The sequence below is a fragment of the Elephantulus edwardii genome, unplaced genomic scaffold, assembly GCF_000299155.1.
Source record: "Elephantulus edwardii isolate Elephantulus edwardi_28Jun2011 unplaced genomic scaffold, EleEdw1.0 scaffold00063, whole genome shotgun sequence".
NCBI lineage: Eukaryota > Metazoa > Chordata > Mammalia > Macroscelidea > Macroscelididae > Elephantulus > Elephantulus edwardii.
Window position 1 is genome coordinate 3,783,160 of NW_006399813.1, and position 10,552 is coordinate 3,793,711.

The following is a 10,552-nucleotide window of genomic DNA, read 5'->3' on the forward strand; positions in this document are numbered from 1 at the left end:
AAAATTGAAAAGTGAAATCCATGTCATTTTGTTTCCCGTGGTGCAGATATTATTTGACCTTCAGAATCAAAAAAGGCTTAACATCCTGAACTAACAGCCGTCTTTCAATTCGCTATGACCGTAGCTGCGTTCCCTTGACTGGTAGCCATGTTTCATGGCTCGGCCTTTAAATGAATGGGGCTTCCTTGGCCAGAGTTCTGCCCTGATTTCTTGGCTCCCCTGTGCTATCATGTGGGTAGGCTATCTTGGACCTTATTCCCTTCTTCAAAGACTAGGGGGGAAAAATCATCTCTGTGATGCCAACACCGGCTTGGATTCCCTCCAGCTGACAAATGTTTGGGGAGGAAATGGGAGAGTAATATAGACTTCAGAAAGACCCCACCGAGCTTTCCAAAAGCAGGCCTTCAGTCCTGGAGTTGGCACAGTTGCCAGATGGCTCAACCCGCTTGTCACCCCACTTCACCAATAATAGCAGTTCCAGAGGCATGAGCAATTCCAAAGGGTACCAGTCTGGTAATATCTGCAGTTCCGACCCAGAAGCTAAATAGGAAAGGTCCCTGCTGCCCTCTTGTCAGCGTCAAGTGTACGTGTGCACATGTGTTTGTATGCTCACACACAGAGGCATAACAAGGGAAGAAAGGGGAGTTGTGAGGGGAACTGTTGCCATGGAGACCATCTGCATTTCTGGCTCAAGGAGAGTTTCTCATTAACTGTCCCAGGCAGACAATCTAATCAGGAGCATGATAAGGCCAGGTCCCTGGAGAAGGGAGAGGGTGCAGGGGAAATTGGGTTATCAAGAAAGTGCTGAAGGCTCATTTCTCTCCGCAGCTTCTTCTCACTCACCTGCCAGTTTGATCCCTAGGGCCCAGGGGTGCAGGGGTTCTGGCAAAGGGAACCTATAAATAGATGGCTCTGGCATCGGTGCTAAGATTCTGTATTTCTAAGGCAGCCGGTCCAAGCCGTCATTCTCTCCGCAGTACCACCCTTGGGGCAGAGAGCTGCGGCTGCCTTCCCCACCACCATCTCTTCACCTTGGTGTCCCAGAGGGGCCCTGGGAAGATCTCTGTTCCCAAGGTGTGTTGACAGAAATGCAAGCCGTTGCTTACTCAGAGAGTCACACAGCAAATGCACCATAAATTGAGAAGAGAACCCAGGACCCCAGGACTCGACGACCCTCCTCTCATCTGACACTCGATGTCACCCACCCCTTCTCTGACATCTCTGCCTCTTTTTAACCTTTGCTGTTCTTCGAATCCACTGGAATATTAGCAATAATAGTAATAGCAGCTGCCATGTGCCGGACAGTGAGCTGAGTTACCATGCAGAGTCCTCAGGTGTTTCTCACAGCCGGTCCACAGAGTATGGGTTATCCTTAGCTTAAGGGTTTGGGAACTGACCTGCCCGGAGGCACAGCCCAGTTCTCCAGCTCACCAGCGGGAGGTGGCAGAGCCAGGATATAACCGTAGTGTCTCTCTAAATGAAGCGAACAGTTGAGTCCTGCATCACCACCCCAGGTGCCGGCCAGGTTGCTCAGACCATGTGAAGGCAGGAGATGCGGCCCCCAGGAGTCCGCCCACACGTACCACACTTCTCTGGTTGCTATAGGCCCAGCGGCTGAGGACGAGACTACAGGAAGGCGCGCCCTTCAGAGAGGTCCTGGTCACCTGGGAAGAGGTTCTCTTCCACTATATTTTCCTCTCAATGGGCCCAACATGACAGATGCTGTTTCATAATAGCCCAGCCTCAGACTCACCCTGGGCTGAGGTCCAGTGTAGCGGGCTGCGGACAGACGGTGACATTCTTCACTCTCTCTGTCTTTGGCCTGGGCGGGGCTGTGGGGGCTCAGGTTTAGAACACTTGTCCTGCCAGGTGTGGCCTGTCCTGCCAGGTGTGGCCTGTCCTGCCAGGTGTGCCCCTCTACTTCTTTGTCCCTTTGGAGAGCACTCACTGTGTCTGGAGGGCACTGGTTCAGTTGTGACTGGAGAGTTTGGGCCCCAGGGGTGCCCTGGAGCAGAGCCCTGGGCTGCTCCACAGTCCCTCATTGAAGCTCCCCGTCTCCAGCTTCCCCTGCTCTGCCAGCAGAGTCACAAGCACCCTCCTCCCTGCCCGACCGCCACCTCCCTTCCTCCCCAATGCCAAGGAGGACAGCATGACCTTTGAGAAAAGCACAGGGTCGCCTCATCAACCAGAGAGAGTTTGCCAAAAAGGGAATCTGCTTCCCAAATCAAAGGGACTTGGCATAATTCTCCTAGGAGCCCACGGAGGGCAGTGGGGTGAGAGAGACATTATCTCCTCACCATCGTCTGAAACAGGGCTGTGTTGTGGTCTTGATCACACACACACACACACACACACAGACATTCACACTCCATCCTTCATGGACAGAGTCAGGGGAGGACAGGAGGCGTATAAATAGAGAAATCCTTGTAGACCGGACAGCATCTGACCTCACCCCCTGCAGAGTCCTTCTGGAAAGCTTTTCTCTCCCTTGGAAGCCACCAGAGCAAATTCATCCTCTACTTGACATCGTCAGAAAGCAGTTTCGAAAGAAGGAGAGAAGGGCAGATGGTGTGACAGAGAGGTCACAAGACTGGATGGGAGCTTGGCACTCCTTGTCCCTAGCCTGGCTGTCTCCACCGTCTTCCTTCTGTGGTATCTTGACTCTTGAGTCAGTTCTGTCCTTGTGATGAATTCTTGGAGCCCTGAGGTTCCTGCAGCTGCCTTGATCCCTTCAAGCAGGCAGGTTCTCAAAAGCCCCTGGAGTAACCTTTCAGTGTGGGCCTGCAGTCAGCACCAGCCCCCTCAGGCTGCCTAAGTGTCTTCACTCCTCCTCAGCCTCCTCTCTTGCTTCTCCTTATCCAGAATGTCAGGGATAAAACAGTGCCGGGGCATCACCTGTCTCTTTGGCCTCTTTGTCATAAGCACGCTGGTCAGGGATGGGTTTGTACAGAGAGCTGTGGGCCAGCAAAGAAAAGAACTGGGTCTCTTCAGTTCTGCATCACTTCCTGTAGGGTATTATCTGAGTGACTCCCTTCCCCTGGACTTCAGTGTCCCCTGGACTTACTTCAGCATCCCTTGGACATTGTCATTAGGCTCAACGGAGAGGCCTGAAGTTCATGTGGGCAGAGTAAATCCTTTGTCAGGCTTCTCACCTCAGTGTGGCCCATGCCCTCACTGTACGTGAAGACCCAACAGATGCCAACTGTTGCTTGAAATTAAAACATCAGGGACCTTGGCAGGAAGTCAGAACGGATGAGATCAGGTGCCCTGCTTATCCTGAGGGGGGCCCTTCTCCCCAGCCTCACTGGCTTTCTCTGTTCCTAGAATTCCCCTTCTGGGCAGGAGAATTGTAGATGAAGTTGTAAGTAAAGGAGGGAAACTCCAGGGAACATGAGTTCAGAAACCTTAGAGTTCTTGCTTATTATCCCATCTTGTTACCTGAGCAGGCAGCGTTAAGGGCCTCAGCTTTCTCCACAGCAAGTCAAAGAACTCTGGCCCATTTCAAGGAGTAATTTTGACCCTTCCTGTGTGTGTCTCTCTCACAAGACTTTGCTTCACAATGTGGATAGTAATAAACTCATCACTCATTCCCACATCCCCTGCCTCATCTGATGCCCATCTTACCCATTCTTGGCGACTCTTCCTGCATGTTTTAGTTTCTGTCTTAGCTCTGCTTCACCAGGCTGCTCTGGGACCCATCAGGTCATCTTGACTTTGCCCTGGCACACTAGCCTTGTGCTTCCTTCAGGAACAACTCCCTCTGGAAAAGTCAGTCCATAAACACCAGCGCACCTGACATCCCAACGAGCATGGAATGAGAATACTATGCCACCTTCTCATGTTATTGGAATGGAAAGGCATTTTTAAAAGTCACACAACAACACATGTTCTCTTCCCTGTGTATAACCAAGGCCTTCTCTGGAAAAACCACTTAACTGGTTGTCATTGAGTGATTCTGACTCACATCCACACTGTGAACAATAGCTCTGACCCCTGCCCTGTCCTGAGCCAACCTCACTGTTTCTGACAAACCCACCCCCATTACCCCAGTTACTGTGCCAATCCATCTCATCTAGGGTCTTCCTGTCCTGCGCTGTCCCTCCACCCTTCCAAGCATGATGTCCTTCTCCAAGGACTAGTCCCTCCTGGCAACATGCCCAAAGTATGTGAGATGGAGATTCACAATCCTTGCCTCCAAGGAGCAGCCTGGGTTCACCCTCTCAAGGGTAGTCTGTCTCCCAACTTGGTGAGGGTCTTATCTTTCTCTGTTCCTCTATTCTTCTTGGCATGTCTTTTTCAAGGACCATCCCCTCTGGACAACAGGCCCAAAGTATGTGAAATGACTTAGAACCTTGCTGTTAAAGGCTTGGGTCATAGCTCACCAGCATCATCATCTCTTGACTTGTTGTGCACCACAGAGTTGGAACCGACCCATAGCTGACCTTCCGGCAGATGTTCAGAGACAGTTAATCACACAGGAGGCGATTCCCATCCTTCTCCCACAGAGCAGCTGGTGGCCTCGAACTCAGTGCCTTTGGGATTACAGTGCAGCTTCTTGCCACTAGGTCACAAGAGCTCCCTATCCCCCGACTACCTGTCAGAAATGCAGACCTACTGCAGTAGAAGCTGCAGATTGCCCATACTCCCAGGTGATTCGTGTGCGTGGTAAAGTTTGAAGGACACTGTCCTCGAGCACGCACCCTTCTGCATATGTGCACGTGCACGGTCAGATAAAGGCCAGACAAGATTTGTATCACTTGCCTCTTTAACCTGCTGTGTAATAAGTAGAAAAAGGAGCCACAGGCTCTGCTTCTTCTCCAGAGCCTCTTGTTGAGGAGTGAGATTTCTCTGGGCTGATATTCTTGTGCTGTGAACAGAGCAGCAAGGATGATTCATCTGTCCCTAGAGTTTTCCAAGCGGTCAGAAAAGAGACCAAAGAAGCTGCTTTCCTTTTGAAATGAAGGTGTAGTGAAAAGGACTGAGGTCTTTGGGCCTTGCCGAACCCTCGGGACATCAGAACCCTTTGAGCCTTGCTCTCTGGCACTGGTTCTGACCCACCCCTTCCCCAGACCTCAGCATCACTTGCCCACCAACGGCCAATGAACCCACCCTCTCAGTGGCTTCCTTAGCTCACAGGTGTCACCTTCAGAGTCCAGCCTCTTTGAAACAGTAGTTTATTACCTTTGACATGTGGCTTTCCTGGTGACATCTTCTCTTAGTCAGAAGCTGGTCTTTCTGCTCACCTGCATGATTTCAGTTTCCCAAGGCAGGCACCTCCTTTGCCATGACACCCTTGCTGGGTCTGCCGCAGCCCCAGCCCTGCTCTGCCCTTCCATGAACTCCTCAGTGGAGGGGAGAAAGCCTGCACACAGGGACCCCCCCCAGTCCTGACCCTCCCCCCACCACCACTCTCTGTGCATGCTAAGGCGTGAGGGCACCTGGGTGATATGTTGTGTATGATAACCAATATTCTCTTCTCTCCTCTCACAATGCTAACCCATCGGAACTAACAGCAAGCATTCAGAATGAGCGTAAGTCTGCACTCAGCTCTCTGCGTTTGTGCCGCTGGGAGGTGGGAGGGACGAAGGGAGGGCTGGGGAGAGGGCCAGGTGAGGAGGCCCCCGAGGACTAGCGGTCTCTCCACTCTTCCCCTTGAAGCTTCCTCTGGGGTTTCAGAACACCAGAGGCTCATAGTCAGCTCTCTTTACTCCATGGGAATGAAGAAGGCTTGCATGGACCTTATTACTGATGGGGAAGGAGAGGAGCTTATGCGTAAGAAGAGAGTCTTTGAAGTTGAGATGTGCCATGTTGGCCACAGCTGTCCTGTCCTCTGGTGGCTAAGGATCCACAGTGTAGAACATTCAAGGCCTTAGAGGGAGAAGCTTGGATTCTTTGACATACAGGCAAGTTAGTTCCCTGGGAACTTCTCAGAAGTTAAAACTTCTGTCACCTGTCCTCATCATAACTCGGCAGTCACTTGAGCTTCCATGGCTCAGAGCCACCATGGCCCCTAACTTCTGGAACTTTGGTGCTTTTTTAGATTCCTTTGTTCATATAACAAACATTTATCAAGAACTAACACACTCTGGGCATCAAGGTATAAGAAGAGATGAAACAAAGGCCTGACTTTAATCTCTCATAGGGATGTAGGCATCTTCTGAAAGGCATTCGTCTGTGCATGTCCACAAACAACCCACTCCTTTCATGTGGTCCTGTTTAAGGAGCTGGGTCTCTAACAGGAGGTTCTGAGCCCTGGCCACCTCCTGCCTACCTCCTTGCTCTTGAAGTCAGCCATTCCCCATGGTGGGAGCCTGGGCAGGTCCCTGTAGCCCTGACCACCTTCCGTGTGCGTTGTTGCAGTGTCCCAACCGCCAACCATCACCAAGCAGTCAGTGAAGGACCACATCGTGGACCCCCGGGATAATATCTTGATTGAGTGTGAAGCAAAGGGCAACCCCGCCCCCAGGTAAGTGGATTGGGAGAGCCAAGGGGTAGAGGGAAGAAGTGGGCTTTACAGAGTGTTGTTGTTGTTGTTGTTAAGTGCCATCGAGTCATAGACAACTCATAACCTCCCTATGAATGAAAGACCTGAACATTTGTATAACTTTCATCATTTCTCCAGGTTTATAGGGTTTCCGGAGGCAAGCTATTATGGAAGTGGATGCCACTCCTGCTTCCAAGCTTGTTTTAATCGGGGAGCTCCACCAAACACTGTCCACCGTGGGTAACAATTATCACATTTGGCACATCAGTGTCACAGTGTTCAGCTTCACAGCAACCACGAGTTACCTCTGTACAGCAAATAGACAAACAAGTGCTATACCACTTAAGAAGAATGTTTGACAAAAAAACAATTAAAATCAGGCCAAGGGCCACACATTAAAATCACCCACTTTTGGCTTGGTAGCGGAGAGGAATTAAACCTTTCCCCTTGTCTCTAGGCCTGATGACACCTGAGCAAACCAGTCAGCTGAGAAACTAGACTCAAATACTCCAGAAAATACGCATTGGGTTCTAATTGGTGGATGGTACAGTTTACATTACAAAAGCATTTAGTTGATTGGAGAGTGGAAGGAAACTGCTAAAGCTGGATAGCTTATCTCTATTCACCTAGCAAAGCCAGAACACTGTTTTCTAACAGAGAAAAATGTGTTTTCTAGCTTTCAGTACAGCATTGTTCCTCCACTGCTTCGTGTCTCCTTCACCCACTTCAGTATCTGACTTATAGGAAGTCCATCTACTTAGCTAACTGGAGTCTTTCATTCTTCACTTGCCTCAACTTGTTCTGTGCTCATCAGCTCCAATGAGATTGCAGCAGGTGTGATCTGAACGCCAGGCCTTCTGACCCCCAAGTCCCAAACAAAAGCCATGGAGACAGGACAGTGATTAGCTATCTGTTCCATGTCTTCAGAGCAGTGCCACAGGCTAGATCTTTGAGGAGCCTCATTTCAGAATCATATCCACAGCCATAGGCCCTTCTCTAGAGTGTACCTGTCACCAGGAGATGCGGGACTGGGTGGAGCTTGCTTCTGGCCCCTGAGTTTGTACAAGATAGTCTGTTCTAGAACTGTGAGCCCTGAAAGAAGCAGGACCCTCTCCCCCACCACCACCCCGTATGGGAAAGCAGGTCACTCCAAAGGGTGGGTCAGGTCGTTGAGATTGTTTCTGGGCCTTGGTGGCCCCTTTGCAGTCACTTGGACATTGAGCCACTTGCTGCCCCTGATTCTCCAGCCACTTTTACAGTTGTGGCTTGAGCAGCTGAGAGTCCGAAGCTGTGGCTGTAGTGGACACACAGCCCCTCCACCACCCAGAGTAGGAGAGAGATGGATGTCCCCATGCTCTCTGCCTGCGGGCTCAGCTTTGTACGGCCGCTGCTTTGACGCCTCCCCTCCCGGTTTCCATTGTATTACCACCGCTTTATAATCCATGCTCACTGAGTGGGGGCACGGCTCCTCTAAACCGTTTCAGTTTGGTTTTAGAGCAGATTATCACATTTAGGAGGTCAGAGGAGCCGGACTAGCTAGCTCCCTGTTGTGGATGGTTTGGGTGAAATAGCAACTTGAGTTTGCTGAGGATGTAAATGGCACAAGCTAGGACAGGATTCAAGTCCGTTGTTTATAGGTTGTTCTGAGTTATACTCCACTTGATAACCATACCTGACAATAATAGCAATGTAGGAGGGAGCCCTGGTGGCCTAGTGGGTAAAGAGTTCCTCTGCCAACCCAAGAGTGGGTGGTTTGAATCCACCAGCTGCTTCTTGAGAGAAAGATGAGCAATCTCCTGTGTGATTTACAGCCTCTGAACACCGCTGAAGGGTCAGCTTTGAGTTGGTTCCAGCTCGATAGCACACAGCAGCAACAGCAGAGATTGGCAGTGTCTTAGCTAGAAGCAGCAAAAAATTGTGGATTTTAACAATTCAGAATCACTGCTTACTCCTCCCAAGAACATACCACACCAGTGAATGAGCTGTAGAGCCCCAGTTCTCGGCCTTGCCTGGTAGAAATACAGATGCCAGAGACCTGCCTCTGGAGGTCCACCGACGTGAGACCTGGGACTCTCAGATGTGTTATCCATCTCTTCCAGGCGGTTCTTCTGCACTTCCAGGGCTGGAACCCACTTATATGCATATGGCCATTGTTTGAGAGTGAGAAATCCATCAAAAGAGTGAGAGTAGGGACTTGAGATTCTTGTCTGGAACCTGGAATCACTTCATTCCTCTGCTTATTCCCCCCGCGCTGTCCACAGTTTCCACTGGACGCGTAACAGCAGGTTCTTCAACATTGCCAAGGACCCCCGGGTGTCGATGAGGAGGCGCTCTGGGACCCTGGTGATTGACTTCCGCAGCGGCGGCCGGCCGGAGGAGTATGAGGGGGAGTACCAGTGCTTCGCCCGCAACAAATTCGGCACGGCCCTGTCCAATAGGATCCGCCTGCAGGTGTCCAGTGAGTAGCACAGGGGCCAAGACCCCCTGCTCCTGGGTAGATGTGGAGGCCCATTCCAGAAGGGCTGTGCCCACGTTGACCTGAAGCTCTGCCTCTCCTGCTTGTCCCTCCGTCTCTGAGCAGGGCTTCCGTGCCACCAATTCAGAAAGATTCGCTGGAAAGGAAGGTTTTAAACCAGAGTCTTGAACACCTTCACCAGCCACTCCAGGCTTGGTAGGAGGAGAAAGACAGGTGTCCTTGAAGATGTCCATGTCCCGCCTCTCACAAGGCACCCCTCACTCAGTTCTGTGGAAACTGTCCTTCATTCTCCCTCCCTTTCCCTCTTGATGTACCTGCCTTTAACTCTGCTCATTCCCCTGGTCCCTGCCATCACCCTCTATTTACTCTCCTCTGCTCATGTCTCCCCAGAATCCCCCCTGTGGCCCAAGGAAAATCTCGATCCTGTCGTGGTTCAAGAAGGTGCCCCCTTGACGCTGCAGTGCAACCCCCCGCCCGGCCTTCCATCCCCAGTCATCTTCTGGATGAGCAGCTGTGAGTCTCAGAGCCTAGCTGATGTGCTCGTGTCTTAATCTTGACAGTTAGGATGTGTTAAATGTGGAGGGGCTGCCTAATATAGGATGACCCTGTCTAATGAGGTGCAGCTGCAAGGTGGTCCTACTGGCGAGGATACAGGTTCTGCAGAGAGCTCATCCAGCTGCTACCAGCTATGAGATCCTGAACAAGTTGCTTAACATCTCTAAGCCTCAGTTTTCTCTTCTGGGGGGTGGGCAGGAAGAGGAGGCTGGTAATGGTACTTATCTAGGAAGATCGAATCCCCGTGTGGTGCAAATGGTCAGCATAGTTCAGATCTATTGTTCATAGGGTCACCATGAGTTGTTATTGACTTGATAACACCTAACAACAAAGACCACCAAAAGTCTGAAAGTTCAAGGCCCCTCGGAGGCACCTCAGAAAAAAGCCTAGTGATCTACTTTGAAATACCACCACATGAAAATCTTACAGATGGAGTATTAAGAAACAGTAAAGAATTCACAAAACACTGTGCAGCGTGGATACTTGTAGAGGACGTTCTACTGAGTGAAAGAAGTCAGTCACAGAAGGGCGACTAGGATACACAGCCACTAAGCTGAAGAAATGCTTACATAGATACAATCTTCTTAGACATTTACCAGAGATGGGAAGGAACAGAGAAGGGAGAGAAAAAAGAAATTAGTAAATAGCAGATCTGTGTTAAGATGCGTGAAGGAAGGCAGTATGCACCAAGAGGATTATCAGCACCGTGTCACTGAAGAAAGGGAAGGTAAAGACGTAAAGAAGAATGCCTAGAAGTCAGAGTTACAGGGAAGAGTGAGGAAACTAAGATTTCATTGTGGGTGTAGACATCAGTGTGACAGAGCAAAATGTGCGTCAAGTGTTGAACGGAAAATTAATGGGCTTTGTAACCTTTTCAACATGTATGCAGAGCAGATTATCCGAGAGGCTGGGCTCTATGAGGAGAATTGTGGCATCAGGATTGGTGGAAGGTCTATTAACAGTCTCCGTTATGCAGATGACACAACCCTGCTTGCTGAAACTGAGGAGGACCTCATGCACTTGCTGCGAAGGGTCAA

At 50.5% G+C, this 10,552-nt stretch overlaps 1 protein-coding gene across 5 annotated transcripts in view; it reads left to right on the forward strand.

The window, feature by feature from the left end:
- The window catches only part of NFASC (neurofascin), a 272,454-nt gene that overhangs the window by 192,961 nt on the left and 68,941 nt on the right, over positions 1–10,552 (forward strand). For 4 of the 5 annotated variants that reach the window (XM_006887909.1, XM_006887908.1, XM_006887906.1 and 1 more), the window contains 3 exons: positions 6,361–6,466; positions 8,746–8,942; positions 9,351–9,473. In XM_006887909.1, coding sequence (XP_006887971.1) covers positions 6,361–6,466; positions 8,746–8,942; positions 9,351–9,473 — 426 coding nt within the window. Of the gene's footprint in view, positions 1–5,513; positions 5,532–6,360; positions 6,467–8,745; positions 8,943–9,350; positions 9,474–10,552 lie in introns of all 5 variants that reach the window. The other variant, XM_006887905.1, reaches the window with a different exon arrangement.